Genomic DNA, 22,936 nt, shown 5'->3' with positions numbered 1-22,936 from the left:
TGTAGGTTTGTTTGTTTGTTTTTTTTTTCAGCCAAGTGTCTGGGTGCTTTTGATCACATAGTGTATAAACCAAATCCACCAAAAATAAATGTAAACTATATCTATGTGAAACAGCAGATAAAAATCTGTTTACCAGCTTCCTAAGAGAGAGTCTCCATTCCTTCCGAACCTATGTATGAGCAGACCAGATGCAGTATAAATTCAAAGAAATAGTATCAACAGCAACTGAGAGATTTAGTCCAAATGAATTAATAACCGATGGGACAGATCTCCTGATACATAAAACAGGCCAGAACTCTGTTGCAGAAGCATCGAAAAACATCAAGTGAGATTTATAAGATTTATCTCCACAACTGATGATGTTTTACAGAAGATCAAAATTTAGTGTGGACTTCAATGTGAGCTGATTTTAATAGTTTCCACAATGAAACTCTATCACAGAATCTGGCAGAAAAGCAACGAGATTCAAGTCATATGTAAAGTACACCAGCAGCAAGACACAATCAAAATCTTTACTGTGCGACAGTAATGGTAATATTACCGATGACAGTGCCACAAAAGCAGAGTTACAAAACACAGTTTTCCAAAATTCCTTTGTCAAAGACAGCAAAATAAATATGCCAGAATTTGAAACAAAAACAGCTGCAAACATAAGTAATTTAGAAGTGGATACCCTCAGAGTAGCAAAGAAACTTAAATTACTTAATATAGGAAAGTCTTCCAGTACAGTGTGTACACCAATAAGTTTCCTTTCAGAGTATGTTGATATAACAGCTCCATACTTAGTAATCACATACAACTGCTCGATTAGTGATAGATCCATACCTAAAGACTGGAAAGTTGCCAATGCCACACGAATACCCAAGAAAGGAAATAGAAGTAATCCATTGAATTATAGACCCATATCACTCCCCTCAATTTGCAGTACGATTTTGGAATATGTATTGCGTTAAAACATTGTTAATTACCTTGAAGAGAACAATCTATTGACATGTAGTCAGCATGGATTCAGAAAATGCTGTTCTTATGAAACACAACTATCTCCGTAGTCACATGAAGTACTGAGTACTATCGACAGGCGGTCTCAAATTGATTCCATATTTCTAGATTTCCAGAACGTTTTTCACACCGTTCCTCACAAGCTGCTTCTAATCAAACTGCCTGCCTATGGAATATCATCTCCATTGTGCAAATGTATTCATGATTTCCTGTCAGAAAGATCACAGTTCATAGTAATTGATGGAAAGCCACTGAGTAAAACAGAAGTGCTATCTGGTGTCCCCGGGGAAGAGTTGTACACCCTCAGATGTTCCCCATCTATATTCACAATTTGGGAGACTATGTGAACAACATACCTACATTGTAAATGATAGCATCATCTGCAAACAATCAAGCAATGTCATCAGAAGATCAAAACCAATCGCAAAATGATTTAGACAAGATATCTGTATGGCATGAAAAGTGGTAATTGAATCTAAACCATAGGAAGTGAGAGGTCAGACCACATGACTACTAACAGTAATTCTTTGGTTACATGATAAATCACACAAATCGGAAGGCTGTCAATTTAACTAAATACCTGGGGACTATTAATAACCTGAAATGGAATGAACACACAGAGAATGCTGTGGGGAGGGCAAGCTACAGGCTGTGTTTTATTGGCAGGACACTTGGAAGCTACAACAGATCTACTAAACAGATTGCCTACACTATGCTTGTCCATCCTCTTCTGGAGTATTGCTGCACAGTTTGGGATCCTTACCAGGTAGGATTGATGTAGGACATCCAAAAAGTTCGAAGAAGAACAGCTCATTTTGTATTATTGCAAAATAGGGGAGGTTGTGTCAGGGATATGATAAGTGAGTTGGGGTGGCAATCATTCAAACACAGGCGTTTTTCATTGTAGTGAGATCTTTTTATGAAATTTCAATCACCAGCTTTCTCCTTCAAATGTGAAAATATTCTGTTTATGCCCACCTACAGAGGGAAAAATTATCATTGCAATAAAACAAGAAAAATCAGAGTTCACAAGCAAAGATTTAAGTGTTCGTTTTTCTTGCATGCTATTCAACAAAAGAATGGTAGAGAGATAGTGCGAAGGTATTTCAATGAACCCTCTGTCACGCACTTAAGTATGCACTGCACAGTAACCATGTATACGCAGATTCATATGTTAATTATGATGGTGTGCAACACCTATGGAGATGCTACAGTAAAATGGATCGCCATCAAAACAAATCATACATACCAATATTTAACAGCTATCTTAGTAAACCATCATGCACACACAGCTCATGAGCTAGATACTTGTTCTTGCAACTAAGCTAAAACGACACAGTGATAAAAGAATTACCAGTTTGCACAACCACACAGAATCTGACAGCCATTGACTGACGACAGAGTAATTCTTCATCTTTTCCATTTCATCAATCTGAAGAATATTGATGAATGAGACTAAAAGCATCAGAAAAGCAACCCAAGTAACAGCAGTATTACTATCTGCAGAATATTCTTCTAATGTGTTCTGGGGTCATTAACTGAAGTGTCAAGTATCATGTTGAAGTCAGACACCAAGATCTGTAACTTGGAACCAATAATGGAACAAAAGGTGCAAAGGTCATCATATTCACAAAGTGCCGCCACAGGCACAGTATATTCTTTGGATGGAGCCCATTTTCACTGCACGTATGTAATGGCAGGCAACCACTGGTGGGGTCTTCTTGAGTACCTGCTGCTAAATGCTACCTTGTTCTTACTCATGAAGTGCCTACTCCGACAGCTAAATAAGAGATCTCAATTTTCTGTGGAAAGTTTTAATAACGTGATTTTGTGCTCTATTGACCTGCTAGTGCTGAAAATTCAACAGCTTGGGTGAGCTTGATGTTTTTTTCTTTCTAATGTTAAACACTAGCTACAATACTATTCATTAACAAATTGTGTTTCAGCTCAGCCAAGGGTTTTTGGTTTTTGGTTTTGGTTTTAGGGCGTAAAACTGCTATGGTCATTAGCGCCCAGGCCGTGACTTAAGAAACGGTAAAAACCAAAAAATGGGAACCAGCAGCAATGGGAACGAAACTCAAAAAATTGGAGAATCTAAAAGCAGAAGGAAGGCTTAAAAATCCACTACAGAAAGGGGTGGGTTGTCCCCCAAAAAAAAAGCTTCAAATGACTGACGTCATTTCACTGGTACTAATAAACTCGAGAACGCGATCGGCCGAGCGCGTGTCATCTGCTAAAATTGACGATATATCAGGCGACAGCTGTAGACGGGCGCGTAACGGAGTAAAATAGGGGCACTCAATTAAAAGGTGTCTTACCGTCCACAGCTGAGGGCAGTGGGGACAGAGTGGGGGAGGATTGCCGCTTAAAAGATGTCGATGGCTAAAAAGACAGTGCCCTATCCGGAGTCTAGTTAAAATTACCTCCTCCCGACGACGCGTTCGGAAGGAAGAGGTCCAAGCACAAGGAAGAGCTTTCACGTCCCGCAATTTATTATGGGGAAGTGTAGACCAACGTGCGTGCCATAAAAGAACAACACGACGACATAAAACGCTCCGTAGATCAGTGAAGGGAATCGATTGAATAGCTGGCCGAAGAAGAGAGACTGCAGCCTTGGCCGCAATATCGGCCGCCTCATTTCCACAGATACCAACGTGTCCCGGGAGCCAGAGGAACGCCGCCGAGACGCCCCCCAGGTGGAGCAAGTGCAGACAGCCCTGAATCTGGTGGACCAGAGGGTGCACAGGGTAAAGAGCTTGGAGACTGAGGAGAGAGCTGAGAGAATCTGAGCAGATAACATACTGTATCTGCTGATGGCGGCGGATGTAGTGGACAGCCTGGAGAACAGCGTAAAGCTCCACAGTATAAACTGAACACTGGTCGGGAAGCCGAAATTGATTTGGGGTGTCGCCAACAATATAGGCACTCCCTACACCTAACGATGTTTTCGAGCCATCAGTGTAAATAAATGTGGCTTCCTTCATTTGTGCACATAGAGCAGCAAATGCCCGACGATAAACAAGTGAAGGGGTACCATCCTTGGGAAATTGACAAAGGTCACGGAGCAGGCAGATCCGGAGACGGAGCCAAGGTGGTGCTGTACCCCAAGTTGTCAAGAAGGTTTTAGGAAAGTGGAAGGAAAGAGAATGGAGCAGTTGATGGAAGCGGACTCCCGGTGGTAGTAGGGAGGAGGGGCGGCCTGCATACCCTACATCAAAGGAGGTGTCGAAAAAAATGCCATGGGCTGGATTAGCAAGGATGGAAGACAGATGGCTAGCATAACGACTCAGAAGGACTGCTCGCCGATTGGACAGCGGAGGTTCAGCAGTCTCAGCATAAAGGCTTTCCACAGGGCTGGTGTAAAAAGCTCCAGACACTAAACGTAATCCACGGTGGTGGATAGAGTCAAGACGACGAAGAATAGACGGCCGAGCAGAGGAGTAAACTATGCTTCCATAGCCCAATTTCGAGTGCACTAAGGCGCGATAGAGGCGGAGAAGGACCACTCGGTCCGCTCCCCAGGAGGTACCATTCAGGACACGGAGGGTGTTGAGCGATCGCAGACAGCGAGCCGAAAGATAGGAAATGTGGGAGGACCAGCACAGTTTTCTGTCAAACATAAGACCCAAGAATTTAGCAACGTCCGAAAACGGGGGAAGCCGGTTTCGGTGTTCCAAGAGTAGAGGCGATCGAGACATCCTTGAAGACGTCGTTCAAGAAGGCTGGTCCATTGAGAGCTGTAGTAGATCGCAAAATCGTCCACAAAGAGGGAGCCCGAGACATCAGGAAGGAGACAATCCATAATTGGATTGATGGCAATGGCAAACAGTTCAATACTCAGCACGGAGCCCTGGGGTATCCCGTTTTCTTGGGAGAAAGTACGGGAGAGAGTAGTGTTCACCCGCACCCTAAGTGTGCGCACTGCCATAAATTCGCGAAGAAAAAGGGGCAGCCGACCTCAAAAGCCCCAAGAGAACAGTGTGCGGAGGATGCCTGTCCTCCAACAGGTATCGTATGCTCTCTCCAGATCAAAAAATATTGCCACTGTTTGGCGTTTCCGGAGAAAATTGTTCATGATATAAGTGGAGAGAGCAACAAGATGGTCAACTGCAGAACGATGCTTTTGGAATCCGCATTGGGCAGGTGTTAAAAGACTGCGGGATTCCAGCCACCACGCTAAACGGTAATTCACCATACGCTCCAAAACCTTACAGACACTACTCGTGAGAGAAATGGGGCGATAGCTAGAGGGGAGATGTTTGTCCTTTCCAGAATTCGGAACAGGAACGACGATAGCTTCCCGCCATCGTCTGGGAAAAGTACTGTCGGTCCAAATTCGATTATAAAGGCGAAGGAGGTAACGCAGACTATGGGTTGATAAATGCAGCAACATTTGGACGTGGATACCATCCGGTCCTGGAGCGGAGGAGCGAGAAGAAGAGAGTGCATGTTGGAGTTCCTGCATGGAGAAAACAGTATTGTAGCTTTCGCGATTTTGAGAGGAGAAAGCAAGAGGTCGCACTTCCGCTGCACGTTTCTTCAGGAGAAACACTGGCGGGTAATTTGAAGAGCTCGAAATCTCAGCAAAGTGCTGACCCAACGAGTTAGAAATTGCGACGGGGTCCACTAATGTATCATGCGCGACAGTGAGCCCAGAGACTGGGGAGAAACTAGGCGTGCCTGAGAACCGTCTAAGCCGACTCCAAACTTCCGAGGAGGGAGTGAAGGTGTTAAATGAGCTAATAAAGAATTTCCAGCCTGCCTTCTTGCTATCGCGGATGACACGACGGCATCGCGCTCGGAACTGCTTATAGCGGATACAGTTGGCCAAAGTAGGATGGTGGCGGAAAACGCGGAGAGCACGTCGCCGCTCACGTATTGCATCACGGCAATTCGGAGGTGCATGGTATTGAATGTTCCGCAGCTCTAAGAATAACGTCGGTAATAAGTGTGACCTCATCGTCGACGCTGGGAAAGTGACGGTCATCGAATGTCGCTAGAGACGAAAAAAGTGTCCAATCAGCTTGGGCAAACTTCCAGCGTCGTGGGCGCATGTATGGCAGTTGAGGCTGCAGTCTAAGGACACATGGAAAGTGGTCACTCGAGTGTGTATCGTCAAGGGCGAACCATTCGAAGCGCCGGGCTAGCAGAACAGTACCGACCGCAAGGTCCAAATGAGATAAATTTGTCGTGGAGGCAGACAAAAATGTAGGGACCCCAGTGTTGAGGCAAACTAGATCCACTTGGTGGAAGACGTCTAGCAATAGTGAGCCACATGGACAAGGATGCGGAGATCCCCAAAGCGGGTGGTGGGCATTGAAGTCCCCAACCAGCAAATAGGGGGGTGGAAGCTGACCAAGAAGATGAAGGAGATCAGCTCGTGCCATTGGTGTGGACGATGGAATGTATACAGTACAAAGAGAGAACGTGTATCCGGAAAGGGAAAGACGGACAGCGACAGCTTGGAAGGAAGTGTTTAAATGGATTGGGTGATAATGGAGAGTTTCGTGGAGAAGAATCATGAGTCCTCCATGTGCTGGAGTGCCTTCAACAGAGGGGAGATCATATCGGATGGACTGAAAATGAGGGAGAACAAAGCGGTCACGGGGACGCAGCTTTGTTTCCTGAAGACAGAAGATGACCGGCGAGTAGGATCGTAAGAGGATCGACAATTCATCCCGATTGGCTCGAATACCACGGATATTCCAGTGGATAATGGACATAGGGTGAACAGAAAATGGAGGAATGTGGCCAAGGTTGCTGTCAACTCAACGACTGCTCAGAGCTTGCGACCGACAGCATGGAATGGCATTCAGCCGAAGGCAGAAGATCCTGATCCATAGGTTGGTCAGGAGCAGCTCCTGCCACCAGCGATTGGCCGGTTGATCGGCCGCCAGCAGTGCACCTCGGCAACACAGAAGACGGCCGAGGGCGATTTCTGCCAGGTGGTGCTGTAGATGGGACATGCCTTGGGGAATGACGCGTTACCCCGTCACCGGCTACGCACAAAAATGCGTGGGTCGGCCTTCAGACACGCACAGGGAGGAAGAAAGAGAAAGGGGAAACAAAGCAAGGGAAAGGAAACAAGAGAGGTCTCAAACGCCGCAGTGGAGAAAAGGGTAAAGAGAAGAGGTAAGGAAAAGAGAAGGACAAAGGAAGGATGAAGACATACAAGCAGAGAAGGCGAAGAATGCGGTACATTTACAAGTGTCCGTCTCCGGACGTAGGCACAAACCATACTCCCAGAGGGGGAGATAGGGAAGGAAAGAGCCAGAGGTCAGGGGAGGAGGGACGAAGATGGGGGAGAGGGAAGGATGCGGAAAAGGAAGGGATGCAGCCCGGAAAGGAAGGAGGGCCACATTAGCTCGGGGTCCTGTGCTCGCTACGCACATATCCACAAAAGAGCTGTGGACCCCCTGGGGGGGGTTTGGTGATGATGAGGTATGAGATATGCACATCTTTCACTACTTCATTGTAGAGTCAAAGTAGCAGCAGCAACAGCAGCAGCAATAGCAGTAGCCAATACAGCACTACAGCTACAACACACACAAGCTAACAATCCCCAACATGATTTGCCTCATTTACTGATGCCAAAGAAAATTTAGAATTTTATACATACCATGTCAAGTAACATTTAGTTGTTCTAAAGGTAGAAGATCACTATGCAGCTTTTTCTTGTTGTACATAGAGTCGAAAATTTGCCGCCTTTTTAGGAAGTAGACCCTAAAAAAATGTCACTTGGATAACTGTAATTTCCTGGAAATCTATTGCACTCAGAAATACCATATAACATCACCATCTCCATCAATGTCAATCAATCATGTTATTCTTATCAGGAAAAGATGACTGATTTTGCGACTTTGTTGCAAATCTGTGCAACCTGCCTTATGTCAAAACATCGATTCAAAATGCAGCAGCAAAGTTTGAAACTGATGTTTGAAAGAAAACCCGAGATATCTCAGACAGTGCAATGTAATAGTGACAACCCAAGTGTCTGAAACCAAACAACCAGATGACCAACTAACATAATTGATTCCAGAGGTAGCCCAGACCCTATACCATCACAGCACTGTAAATCCTCACGAACACTATCCGCAACTATGTATTCAAGTCTGTCATGATTGTCTTGCAAGTACTCCAAGTTACAATTATATCTAAACCTTTACTGCCAATGTTAAACATTCACATCACTGGGCTCATTGTTCAGCACGTGATAAACGAGGACATGTTGCCTTAGTTTGCTGCAGCATTGCGCTATGATCAAGTGGCCAGTTAACAAGCACACCTTTCTTTTTCCCAGTGTTTATACTGTCTATTACATGTCTGCTTTTCCAGGAATTGGCAAACTTTATTTTATTATTTAACTTTGTGCTGGATGCCCCTTTGACACTACAGATATCAATGTAACCTAAGGGAGAGAAGTTGTGTGCAGCATCTGTCTATTAACCACGTAAATTTTGTTTGAAAGGTAAAGGCAAGGGCTAGTTGCTATAAGAAAGCTTGTGCAGCATTATGCCACACTGCCCAGTTTGTGACCAGAGACTTACTGTAACCAGCAATGATTCTGCATGCAGCATATGTGACATTAGTGGCAGCCAACACACAACAAGTCTGCTTTGGCACATAACTATTGACTATGTGGCCAGGCTGGGCACCAAATCAATGAGTCATGAAGTCAGCGCCTGCTGTAGTGTTGGCTTCAGCAGTGAGGCCGCCACTGCTACACTGTCACCCTGATAGGACTGCCAACTTGAGGATCCAGCCACAGCACTTATAGGCTGAGGGTTGATCTGAGGCCCTCACAGCCACCAAGCCAATGGGTGCCTGACACCATCAGACGCTGCCAGCCAAACACTGGAGTGGTGTTTGCACTGCAGATGTCTATGCTCTCGTCAATCGGCACAGCTGGGACACTGCCTACATTCATAATAGGCGTATCAATTTGTCACGCCCACTCCTGACAGAGCTACGCTGCCCAGTGAGGAAAGCTAATGCCACACCACAGCCTCTACAAGTGGTATCAGAAGTACTGGTAGAGACTAGAACGGCAGTTCGATGTCTGCACTGACAAAGGGAAACATTGTTAGCAGAAGTACAGCGGCAGTGTTTAACAGGAGGACACAAGTATGAGGTCTGTTCAAAAACTTCTGGAACTATATCCTCAAAATTTTTCTACGCTTACCTTTTACTTATTGTGCACGGTCTCCTTTGAAATACTCTCCTCCACAATTGATACACTGCTCCCAATGGCGTTTCCACTTTCAAAAGCAGTGCTCTTGCTGGAAGTGCTGTCTGAGAATTTTCTTTTCTGTCGACCACTGTCGCAAATCTTTGCCTTTCAACATCGTAACAGTAGACTCATGTCTCACATGTCTCATTTGCGCACTCCAGAAGCTCTTCACAGATTGCGATGCGAAAGTCTTTCTGGTCTTGGCTCATGAACCGTGGGACGAACTTGGCAGCCACACAATGCATTACAAGATGCTGTGTAACAATTTCATGATATGATCCGACTGAAATGTTTTCTTCTGCAATCTCTTGGACCATTAGTCTTCAATTTGCATGCACAATTTCGTTGACATTTCTGACACGAGCATCGTCAGTAGAGATCGATGGGCGTCCTCAACGAGGGTCATCTTTGGGAACTTCTGTCTGGCCATTTTTAAACCACGTGAATTGTTCTTAACACTGAGTACAGCTTAAGCACTCATCACCGTAGGCTTCCTGCTTCATTTGGTGTCTCTTTGTAAAGGCTTTCTTGAGTTTCACACAAAATTTAATGCAGAAGTATTGCTCCTCTAACTCAGCCATCTCGAAATTCGCAAACTGTGCAACACAACATTCTAGTCAATACAGCATTGAACAATAACTAACAGACATAGAACAATGAAATGCCCAGCAGTTACACATTAAACACAAGTGTGTGCAGAGATGCCAATCACATTTCACTCCAACACACCAATGGTGCAAAATTACAAGTGTTCTGGAATTTTTTGGAAAGACCTCATAAGTTCCGGCTTGCGGTACATGGAAGGAGCCTCTGCAAATGACTGCTGTAGAGAGAACAGAATCAGGCGTATCTTGGAAAAGTTGAACAAGTATCAACGGCTAATCTTCTTACCACCGAGAAACATCGGAGAAAACTGGCAAATTCACAAAAGTGGACCTCTTCGAGACCTAAAATTGTGATTACTTCATTAAATATTGAGGGACTGCCGCAAGAGGAAAGTCTTACTTTCACACAAGTGCAAACAAAATTCATGGAACATTTTAGTATTGGAAGAAACACACAAAGGGATAAACATCTTGTAGTGACGTAACAAGACTGTTACGCCACTTGAGGTAGCCGATTGAAAGAAAGGCACGCGTACACACACGCCGACGGGCGTGAATTCTGGAAGAGGATAACTATTGAATGGTAGCAAGAAAAGTACGTAGCTGCTTTATACTTAACTTTATTAGTTGATGACTACAGCATTCTTCTAGAGACATTTATACTATAACTCTCAAAGTAGGTAAGGCTAATGGCGCCTTGCTAGGTCGTAGCCATGGACTTAGCAGAAGGCTATTCTAACTGTCTCTTGGCAAATGAGAGGAAGGCTTCGTCCGTATTGTCTCTAGCAATGTCGTCGTACAACTGGGGCGAGTGCTTGTTCGTATCACGAGACCTGCCTTGTGGTGGCGCTAGGTCTGCGATCACACAGTGGCGACACGCGGGTCCGACATGTACTACATGGACCGCGGCCGATTTAATCTACCACCTAGCAAGTGTGGTGCCTGGCGGTGACACCACACATCTGAACACCAAAAATTGAAGATGTGAAGAGGTATTAGAACATCCTCATGAAAAATATGGTAGTGCTACCTTTGTAAGTCCAGATACAAAGATTAAGTCAACAAGCATCACAAAGACAAACAACATCGAAGCTTTAACAACTGAGTGCCAGTTGTGTACTATTACATCAGTGTGCAAACCACTTAACACTGATCGTATCTTCAATAAGCCAAATAACTTTCATAACCAAAAGATCAAGACCGTACTGGGAGATGTACTGGGGATGTAGCTTAACTGATAAAAATCAGGAAGAACTAGAAAGTTGAACAGGCAGAGGGAGACTTAAGCTTTTTTTCTTTTTATTCTAAACTAAGAAAATCATTTAATAGCAGCAGATTGCAGAGAGGGTATAATCCTGATATCATCTTTATCACTGAGAACACTGCTCACCATGTTAAAGAAACAACATTGCCCTGTATCTTGTACAGTTTCGGGAGTTGTCCAAGTAGAAAGTGAACCTTTCAAATACTGTTTTAACTTCGTTAAAGCAAAATGGAAGGCTTTCAGAAATGAACTAGATCTCAAAGTTGAAAACATAGGGGCTGAGCCACAAAACTACAAAGAATTTGTTGAACTTGTAAATTATACGTCAGGGAGGCATATTCCTAGCAGAGGTAGTACCCAATTTATATTTGGCCTCGACTCAAGATCACAAGACCTCTTGAGTGATTAACATAGCAGGTACTGAATTAACAGATAATAGAATGATCATTCCTTGTGTGTACCAATCACCTAGTTCAAACAGAGAAACCTTTTCTAAAAAATTAACTGAGGTTTGGATAAAGTTTCAATGACCAAGAACATAGTAGCATTATGTTGAGACAAATATAAACATAAATATCGTGGATGAAACCAGTAGCAGAGTCATTAACATTCTTCACAATCTTAGCACGAGACAGATGGTCAACAAAGGTAACAAAAACTTCAGTAATCAGATATGTTGTTACAAATATACCCAAGGAACTCTGTGTAGTACATGTTAATGATCTTTGACCACTTAAAATTAAAATTTGCATTGGATAAACTCATCAACACAGCAGGCATACAAAAAATTTCTTTCTAAACCCAAAATTCAAGATTTTTCAGTGGTATTGTCAGAGCAAAGCTGGGATGAAATGTGTAAAGAAAATTATGGTAAAGAAAGTTATGTATAAGCAAAATTATCTAAGTTCTGTACAATATTTAAACTGTAGTTTGAGCAGTCATTTCCAAAAGTATCTTAATCACCAGCAATGACAAATGAAAATGAGTATAAGAAAGTACTCACCATACCATGCAATATCTCAGTTCCATAAGAAGAACGCATAGTGAGTCAGAGTTCAAAAATTGTTCTCAAAGATACAAAAGATTTACAGGAAAATGTTGCATGCCACAAAAAATGTCAGTAAATGACAAAACAATACTAAATGCTGAAAATAAAAGTAAAGCGACCTATAAGGTTGGGATTTGGTTTCCCTGTTTCTTGTTTTACAATCATTTACAGATAAAGACATGGGTAGGTCAATAAATGATACACACAAACTACCAAATTTTCTGAATGAAAATCTTTCAGGTACAGCAGAGAAACAACAACAAAAATTCCCGCAGCAAGATGTCGTCCCAATAAAACATTATGTGGCAAGTACAATGATGTTAGCATTGCAGAGCATGAAATCAGCGAAACATAACAAAAATTCAAAAAGAATAAGACATCATCAGGCATAGATGAAGTGCAGGTCAGTGTATTTAAAGAATGTGTACACATTATACAAGCCATATTAAACAACACGAGTCTTTCAGCTCATGTAATTTACCAGGGTATTTGAAACAGGGAAGAGTTGTGCCTCTACTAAAGAGGGGTGACACAGAAGATATAGTAATCTAAAGGCTTATTTCTCTGCTGTTACCAAGTGAGGTGGCACAATGGTTAGCACACTGGATTTGCATTTGAGAGGACGACAGTTCAAATCCACGTCTGGCCATCTAGATTTAGGTTTCCAGTGATTTCCCTAAATCACTTCAGGATAGTTCCTCAAAAGGGCATGGCCGACTTCCTTCCCCATCCTTTCCTAACCCAAGCTCGTGCTCTGTCTCTAATGACCTCATTGTAAATGCTAATCTCCTTCCCCTCCTCCTCCCTGCCATCATCAGTCTTAAAAATACTAGAATTCATTGTGGAAGACAGACTAATGAATTACTACGAGTTGCATTCAAGTTCTAAGGCCTCCGATTTTTTTTCTCCGGACTGGAAAGAGATAGAAACATGCGCATTGTTTTAAAATGAGGCCGCATTCATTGTCAATACGTCCCAGAGATGGCAGCACCATACGGCAGATGGAATTTTACCGCCAGCGGCGAGAATGAGAACTGTTTTAAATACTTAAAATGGCGATGTTTTCCTTACTTGAACAACGTGCAATCATTCGTTTTCTGAATTTGCGTGGTGTGAAACCAATTGAAATTCATCGACAGTTGAAGGAGACATGTGGTGATGGAGTTATGGATGTGTCGAAAGTGTGTTCGTGGGTGCGACAGTTTAATGAAGGCAGAACATTGTGTGACAACAAACCGAAACAACCTCGGGCTCGCAGAAGCCGGTCTGACGACATGATCGAGAAAGTGGAGAGAATTGTTTTGGGGGATCGCCAAATGACTGTTGAACAGATCGCCTCCAGAGTTGGCATTTCTGTGGGTTCTGTGCACACAATCCTGCATGACGACCTGAAAATGCGAAAAGTGTCATCTAGGTGGGTGCCACGAATGCTGACGGACGACCACATGGCTGCCCGTGTGGCATGTTGCCAAGCAATGTTGACGCGCAACGACAGCATGAATGGGACTTTCTTTTCGCCCGTTGTGACAATGGATGAGATGTGGATGCCATTTTTCAATCCAGAAACAAAGCGCCAGTCAGCTCAATGGAAGCACACAGATTCACCACCACCAAAAAAATTTCAGGTAACCGCCAGTGCTGAAAAAATGATGGTGTCCATGTTCTGGGACAGCGAGGGCGTAATCCTTACCCATTGCGTTCCAAAGGGCACTACGGTAACAGGTGCATCTTATGAAAATGTTTTGAAGAACAATTTCCTTCCTGCACTGCAACAAAAATGTCTGGGAAGGGCTGCGCATGTGCTGTTTCACCAAGACAACGCACCCGCACATCGAGCTAACGTTACGCAACAGTTTCTTCGTGATAACAACTTTGAAGTGATTCCTCATGCTCCCTACTCACCTGACCTGGCTCCTAGTGACTTTTGGCTTTTTCCAACAATGAAAGACACTCTCCGTGGCCGCACATTCACCAGCTGTGCTGCTATTGCCTCAGCGCTTTTCCAGTGGTCAAAACAGACTCCTAAAGAAGCCTTCGCCGCTGCCATGGAATCATGGCGTCAGCATTGTGAAAAATGTGTACGTCTGCAGGGCGATTACGTCGAGAAGTAATGCCAGTTTCATCGATTTCGGGTGAGTAGTTAATTAGAAAAAAAAAATCGGAGGCCTTAGAACTTGAATGCACCTCGTAAAATAAATATAACCACCTCAGTGAAGCACACTTTAGTTTCCAGAGTAACAGAAGTACAGAATCAGCTATAGTAGAGGTTAGAAATAGTGGTACTTGGTGTACTAGACAAGGATGAATGTGTCACAAGTATATTTTTAGATCTGTCAAAGGCCTCCGACACTGTTGGCCATAAAATTCTATTAAGAAACTAGAAAAATTAGGAATACGAGGAACTGACCATGACTAATTTTGATCACATCTGAAACACAAAGCACAAAGGATGCAGACAGCACAAGCTTCAAATAAAGTGAATTTTTTAGTGAAACATTTATCAGATCCCATACACGTTAATACAGATGAGACCATCATGGCAGCATTTGAGGACCCATCAGTAAACAACCAATTCTTTAAAGAATCTAAATCCCACATATAAAACAGCTTCAAACATTTGGTTACAAATAAGTTAGTGTGTTAAATATTTGCTTTAAGTAATAAGTGAGAAAAAGCTTAGGAAAGGCTTCAAATTATGCTGAAAGTTTGTTGGACATCAACGAGTGCTCTCATCATGAAACACTGGATGAACATAAACTGGGTAATTTGTGCTACATTTTAAGCAAAAGCTAGTTTTTTACACATGTAAACATTACAGTTTCAAGTCTCCATCAAACATACAAAAGAGCTCTGTCTAAACCCAAATTCAAGATTTGTCAAGGGTACTGTTAGACAAAAGCTGGGATGAAGTGTGAAAAGAAAATAATGTAGAAGCAAAATTGTCTAAGTTCTGTACAATATTTAAACTATACTTTGAGCAGTCATTTCCGAAAGTATCCCATCATCAGCAATGCCCAATGAAAATTAGGTCAGGGTACCATGCCCCAGGTTCTGGGATGGGTGCTTACTAACATATCTGATATACATTAATGACTTTCCAGACAATGTTAGACAAGGGAAAAAAAAATTTCTGATGACAGCAACAGTGCAACTGTTGGACACAAGATCAAATACTTTTGTGGCTGCATATTAAACTGAAACACTTCTAGCTGTAGTAATGAGCTATGAAAAGTATTTTTTTTCCATTTAGTGTTGTGCTTGTGGGTATTACTAACATATGTTGAACTATTTTTGAAATTTTTTCTCACTGTTTGCTTTTGTGCACTCACTAATTTCTCCTTACGTGTTGAATTAAGACATTTGTGAGTGGAAATATGTAAAGATGTTAAATATTTGTTTCTAAAACATTTCTAAACTTAGCTGTTGAGAAGCTCAATACCAGGCTTTTCGCACTTCCAGTTTTCATCAATACGAATAAGAAAAATCTGGAACATTCTACCCTATTAATGCACAACATCAACTTACGGTGTTATTCTATTTGTTGTACATTAATTAATGAACTGCAATTTTTTTCTAATGTAAATGGCAAATCCCTGAAAGCCAGTTCCTAATTCTTTGAAAGACACTTAACAATGTCTTCTGTTGGAGTCTCCAACAGACTAAATTATAACACTTTTTTCATCTGCTGAAAGTACCAATTATGCTTGATGAATGTCAAGTAGGTCATTATGCGGTGTCATACACTAGTGACACCATGCCTAACATTCTACATCCAGAGGTTGGCACTAACACATGTGACTGCCCTGCTAATCCATGGCTGGCTTGTAGACACACCCTCTGCTGCACCACCATCAAGCCGCCTTAAGAAGATGTCGCACTGACGCCAGCCACTCTAACTGTGGAGTTCACTTTGAGCCTTCGTGGAGTTCACTTTGAGCCTTCGCAATGTTACCAGTCAGTACCTCTGTTACTGTAATTGTTTATATGAATGTGCCTATGTAATGGACTATTGTAGGTTACTATTTGGACTTGCCAAGGAATGTTAATTAAATAATTTTAGATAAATATTACATGTGCTTCCAGTCAGTTTGCTTTCTGTCTCGGCACCCACCTATTCCTCGGCACCCACCATTGGACTGACTCAACACATTACATATGTAAGAAATAGGAGAAGAAGTAAAACTGAACTCTGTTAGACTGAATGCATGATTCCTACCTAGGTGCAAAACTATCTCTACTTCCAACATTGTAGGAATTGTTCTGCACTACTTTACACCCTCTTTTGTTACCAATGATCCACACCAGTTCATTGTAACATCATTACTTTAATATGGAACAGACTAAGTTTCACGTTAGCATCTCTGTTCCTATGGTGCCTCATCCTATTTCACCTTTATCAGGCTTTTAATAATGGTAGTCTGGTATTAATAAACCTCAAAATTTTCTATTAACATGTCTCAGAGCTACATAGTTCATTTTCACTAGTTGCCCCTCATGGTCAGAGGCATAGGGCATTAACTATGGTGTTAACCAATTTTTTTTCAGTCTGACCACTATGAGAATGTAAACAATCAGGGTCCTGTTATCTTTCTATACACGAGCTGAAATATTCATTAATCAAATTTGACTATAACAGTTGAATGAGGCTTCCAGTTCATTAGATTTCTTTTAAGAAATTCACATTTAAATCACTGCAAACTATTAACTGTTTCTATTTGTGACAGATGGCTCAACAATGAAGATATTTCATAAATTGGCCAGTTTTATTTATTTTCATACAGAGATTTCAGTTATTCATATTACATTTCGGTTGCCTCAATATTATAAGCTTCCTTACCAATTTCTGCAGATGCATGACACATATTCAAATTCCCTTACACACACATCACTACATATTGCAGTGCATAACATCATAAATTTAATCACATTGCGTCAAAGAAATGAAAAATACATTTCACAGCTTACCTTCAGAGAGCCTTAGCAATTTTTCTTTTAAATCTGCTGGAAATTTATTTTCTTTCCACTGAGACTCAAAACATTTAATTCTCATCTTGAAGTCATATTTCATATCCTGAAAAAACATTTTAAATTACCCTAAATTCAAAATATGAAAGTAAAAAAAAAAAAATGCAGTTTAACACATAAGATCATTTACTTATCAACAATAGAGAGTACAAATGAAGTACAGCTTGTGCAGATATGTAGAAGACGTTTTCTTCCGTCTTTTTGAACCATTATTATTGTTGTTGTTGTTGTTGGTGGTGGTGGTGGTGGTGGTGGTGGTGAGTCTAAAATCAAGGTCTGTAAGAGTAAAGATCCAACTTCCAGGATATTATTAATGCACTGCAGGTGAATTATAAGAAAGAGTGAAAAAACAGAAAAAATGCTAATTTTAGAAAACAATGAATGATAAAAATATATACAAACAAGGACTGAAGGAAACCAAGCAAGGTAAACTGAAAAATAATAACTACCAAAACAGAAGCAGTAGACTCAATCAAAATCAACATTTAATGTACCATTACTGATGTCATTAGAGACAATCTTAGATTAGGGAAGAATATGAAAGGAAATCGGCTGTGCCCCTGCATTTTCCTAGAATGATTTAGGGAAATTATGGAAAACCCAAATCTTTATGGTCAGATGGGTATTTGAACAATCGTCCTCCTGAATCCGAGTCCAGTGTGCTAACCACAGCACCACCTTGCTCAGTGGAAGAGAGTTGTGAAGAGGAAAATGAGAAGAAAATACTGCCATGTAAAATCACAAGTATAGTAGGAGCTGAAAATATATCCAAGGACAGACTGCAATCCATTAAGTTTGAACATATCTTGGGAGGCAAGGATACAAAGGCATAATCAGAATCAGGAAATTAGGTGTTTTCTCCGTAAACAGATTTTGCAGACTAGATGATGTGAATCATCTCTCATATTTCCAGTAGTGGGGCTGCAATATGCGATACTGTGAAGCAGGGGCAGGGGTAATGGTACCATTTTACAGGAGACTGCTGACACAGGAAGGAACCTTCAGCAGTACTAGCATTCTCAGGTTGTAATAGGGTCTGACAAGTACATTATAAAGCATCAATGGGAAATGGAATACTAGCACAAAATATGAGTCTGTAAGTTTGGGTAATGTCTCTCATTTCTGATCACACTGCATAAACGTCACAATCTTGCTGCAGAAGCCAATCATGTCATTCATGTTAAAGATGAGTGGAAACAATAATAATCTGGCAATATTTGCTGTCTAAGTTAATATGGTCTGAGAGACAAGCTAGGGAACAGACTCCTTTGCTGCTTTTGATACAAGGAAGAATTCATGATACTAGTGTAATACACTTGGTTTGAGAGAATTCATCAGAACAGGATAGAAATTGTAAAGTTGTGGTGAATAATTATATTTTATAATTTAAATACTGTCCAGTCCCTGAGCTAAAAATTCATTAGTTAGTATCCACTCCATAGCAATTTACATACACACCCAAAAAATATTTCCACTGGAGATTGTACAAAATTATGAACATATTGACATTTACATTCATAAAGATGTTACAATATTATGATCACACTTTTTATTGAAACCTTCTTGGTAAATAAAATCTGAAATAGATATGATGGATTTTTTTAGAACTCGAGGGGTTTTCAGTTTGAGTACAATAAGTTTTGTCATGTACGTCCTCTACAAAATGACAAATTAAGGGTTAAAATAACAACTTGTAAACTGTAGCTCAGTTACAAACAAAATCTATATGAAGCAGCCACCTTAATAACACATTAACATCTTGTTTAATATGCCACATCAAATCTGGATAAAATTCCAAGTTTTCAATGACTGCCTCCTTCATCATCGTCAGGGATTAAGTCTGACTGTCATGAAACTGGTAAGGTTTCCACTTGTATACCCAAGGATGACATATGGCTAGAATAGGTCATGGAGATGGTGCATGCTGAGGTGGCACTACCTGTGTCCATCAATTATGTTTGTACTTTCTGTCCACCATCGCCTGCAGTACCTCTACTTACATGAAGCGGTACATTATGATAAGTCTTTCTCTGTGCTCTTTCTTTGTCAAAAGCACACATCCATGCACTGTAAAAATCAAGAGGTAGTTTAATTTCCACTGTTTCTCTTATCAAAAAGCCCTAATAGTTTTATGTACGAGCCAGCAATATCGTATGTTCAAACATAAAGTTAATATAATAGAGGTAAACATTCCACGTGGGAAAAATTTATCAAAAAACAAAGATGATGTGACTTACCAAACGAAAGCGCTGGCAGGTCGAAAGACACACAAACAAACAAACACAAACATACACACAAAATTCAAGCTTTCGCAACAAACTGTTGCCTCATCAGGAAAGAGGAAAGGAGAGGGAAAGACGAAAGGATGTGGGTTTTAAGGGAGAGGGTAAGCAGTCATTCCAATCCCGGGAGCGGAAAGACTTACCTTAGGGGGAAAAAAGGACGGGTATACACTCGCGCGCGCACACACACACACACACACATATCCATCCACACATATACAGCCACAAGCAGACATATTTAAAGACCAAGTCTGCTTGTGGCTGTATATGTGTGGATGGATATATGTGTGTGTGCGAGTGTATACCCGTCCTTTTTTCCCCCCTAAGGTAAGTCTTTCCGCTCCCGGGATTGGAATGACTCCTTACCCTCTCCCTTAAAAACCCATATCCTTTCGTCTTTCCCTCTCCTTCCCTCTTTCCTGATGAGGCAACAGTTTGTTGCGAAAGCTTGAATTTTGTGTGTATGTTTGTGTTTGTTTGTGTGTCTTTCGACCTGCCAGCGCTTTCGTTTGGTAAGTCACATCATCTTTATTTTTTGATAAATTTTTCCCACGTCAAACATAAAGTTAGATTTAAATCATTCAAAGTTTGTCAGAAAAGCCAAAATTCTGACAAACCTATGAATAACTTAAGACCAAGAGAACCCATGCCACAAAGGACTGCCTAAAATACACAAAGATGGCATACCAGTGAGACCAAATGTTAGTGATCAGCTCTCCTACATACAGGCTGGTTAAATTATTGGTGCCTGTAGTTGAGCACTATAGACATCACATTAATAACACAAAACTGTTCACTGATATCATAAAGAAGATTAAGATAGCCCCATGTAAAATCCCAGTCACTCACGATGTAGTCTCCCTTTTTATGTAGGTACAAGCAGAAATAAATTAAAACTATTGGCTATTTATGGCTCCCCTGAAATTTTAAAACTGTTTCAACTCACTTTGAGATGATGTAGGCCTACTTTTTGTATGGTTGAAATTACTGTGAAACAACTAATGGAACAAATGTGGATTTGCTGCTGTCACCAGCATTCTTTTCACGGAGGATTCTGATGACCAAGTGTCGAGCAGTGCCCCCGCCTATCTATTCTGCTCTTTCAGATATATTAATGATACAATTTTAATCTGGTCACATGACAGTTAGGCAGTTCAGCAGCTCATTGACCACATGAACAGTGTACATCCAAACATAAAATTTACAGTGGACATGAAAGAATGGGAAGTCGCCTTGTGTTGGTTGAATGAAAGGCAGGTAGTCCGGTTGACCATTCTGTGTACTGAAAACAGATGCATATGGACCTATATCTCAATAAGTGTAGCTTTCACTAGCTGGCTGAGACAGTAGCTAGGATGAACACCCTGATACACAGAGCCATGACTTTTTCAGGCAAGGACCACCTCAGCTCAAAGATTATTCCTCTGATGATGATATTTAGAAGTAATGGGTATTTTGTCCACTATATTGGGTCAGTGTTATCGAGGAATTCAAGATATGATATTGTTCAATCAAGCCAGGAGCATCAGCACACAAGTTCTGTGGTGCAAGAACTTGGAAGATGGGTCGAGTCCTAAACAGGCAAGGAATCACACCAGTCTTCCAGTCATTCTCGAAAACTAAAGAAATGTTGCAAACTGTTGTGTGGTAGCAATTATGCAGAGCAGTCAATACAGACTATTATTGATCACTGTGGTGAATATCAATGGGACCTTAAATACAGGAATTTTGAAAAATCGGTGGTGGCCAAGCATAGTAAGTTAAATAAACACAACATTATGTTTGAATGTATGAGAATTCCGAGTCACACAATAAGTTATTGGTATTCTGTGATAATGGAAGCATTGGAAATTAGACTATGGCTTGATTTCTATAAGGCATTGAAGTGTGCACTTGAAAAAGAAAGAGTGTGATGGAATACTTCTCATAGTTACCTCCTGATGTACACGGTGACACTGCAAGTGACACAGGACAGCAAGTGCAAATATAATTTATGGACGTACACAATATGACATCAGCACCCACCATCTTCGCAACATAACATAGCCAATCGGATGCCTTCCTCTGGGCACAAAAGTGAGAGCCTCGCCAATTTCATGAGTCAGACTTAGTCCCAGACAATGCTCATGTAGGAAATCATCAAAAAGCTCAGGATTTTATCCAAATTTGATGCTGCAAGTTAGCCAAGAACATGTTATCTACAATCTCCATCGCTTTGTAGCTGCATTAAAATCTATTCCCTGATAATCTATTCCCATCTGTTTTGAATTTAAATAACCATGGCAACCATTCAGCATCTGTTGGATAGTGTGTTACATGAATTATAACCAAAACAGTGCATGGTATACCTGGATGACATAAATATGTATTCAAAGAATATTCCTGAACATCAGGAGCAGTTATGCCAAGCGTTTGATTGTCTGCGTGCAGCACGATTAACATCGAGTTTAGAGAAATGTCATTTTGTATTGCAAGAAGTTCGGTATTTGAGTCACATTACTGGGCAGGGTGGAATTCTTACCAATCCAAACCTAGTTGAGACTGTTCAAAATTTTCCAACACCCACAAAGCTAAAGGAATTGCAATCTTATTTGGGGCTAGTGAATTTTTACCATAAGTATGCTCCAAAATTTGCAGAAATTACATGATCTCTCATGCAGCTACAACAGAAGGGAGTGATGTTTCATTGGCCAGCTGAGTGTGGACGATGCATAGGCAAGATGTGGACTGTTACGTGAAAAATTGTGTTCTCTGTGCTCAAAGAGCAGCCACCTGTCATGGGAGTCATCGCGTGGATGCTTTGTAGTAACACACTGTCGCCATCGTCCTGGAATACTGCCACCACAAAACACCATGACTGGGGCAGGAGCCGGGGATCCTGGCCTGCGGGCACCAGACAGCAGTGACCTGTCCGGCTGCCATGCCTCCCACCCGTCAACACAACAGAGGCCCATAGCACATGGTTCCAGCTGCTGCAGTAAATCTGTTCAAGGCTGGAGTGCCACCGTCAAGGCAGCAGATCCGAGTTATGTCAGCACAGCAGTGGGAACACGTTAAAATTCGCCAGTCACCTCAGTCGTCACAAAGAATATTACAAGTGGAAGCAAACCTCGCCCAGAGAGCCCACAACCAATGTATTGCAGTTGATCAGTAAATGTTGTTATTCTGTCATCAGGAGTCATCCATGGACATACCCCCACCATCCTTTTCCTCACACCCAGCAGAGAACCCAGGTTTGAATCTGGTGACAGGCAGTGAAGTCACGTGGCTGCCAACATGCCCCGCTTACACTGGTATCAGATCCTACAAAAGTGTACCATTACTTAGCCAGGATGACAAAAACTGAAGCAGACATGTCTGACTTGCTCTCAGACACATGTAAATAAGGCAGTTCAAGATTTTCCATGCCTTAGGTTTGATAAACATGACAGCTAGGAATGAAATACGAGGCCCACAAATTTCATGAACTTTTTTTAAAACTTG

The 22,936-nt window shown here is 41.6% G+C and overlaps 1 protein-coding gene across 3 annotated transcripts in view; it reads right to left on the bottom strand.

The window, feature by feature from the left end:
* The window catches only part of LOC126470037 (steroid receptor RNA activator 1), a 59,263-nt gene that overhangs the window by 6,180 nt on the left and 30,147 nt on the right, over positions 1-22,936 (bottom strand). For all 3 annotated transcript variants that reach the window (XM_050097529.1, XM_050097530.1, XM_050097528.1), the window contains exon 3: positions 17,112-17,217. In XM_050097529.1, coding sequence (XP_049953486.1) covers positions 17,112-17,217 — 106 coding nt within the window. The remainder of the gene's footprint in view (positions 1-17,111; positions 17,218-22,936) is intronic.

This window comes from Schistocerca serialis, chromosome 3 (genome assembly GCF_023864345.2).
Source record: "Schistocerca serialis cubense isolate TAMUIC-IGC-003099 chromosome 3, iqSchSeri2.2, whole genome shotgun sequence".
Taxonomy (NCBI): Eukaryota; Metazoa; Arthropoda; class Insecta; order Orthoptera; family Acrididae; genus Schistocerca; species Schistocerca serialis.
The sequence above is the reverse complement of the archived record's forward strand: the minus strand, read 5'-3'. Positions and strand labels throughout refer to the sequence as shown.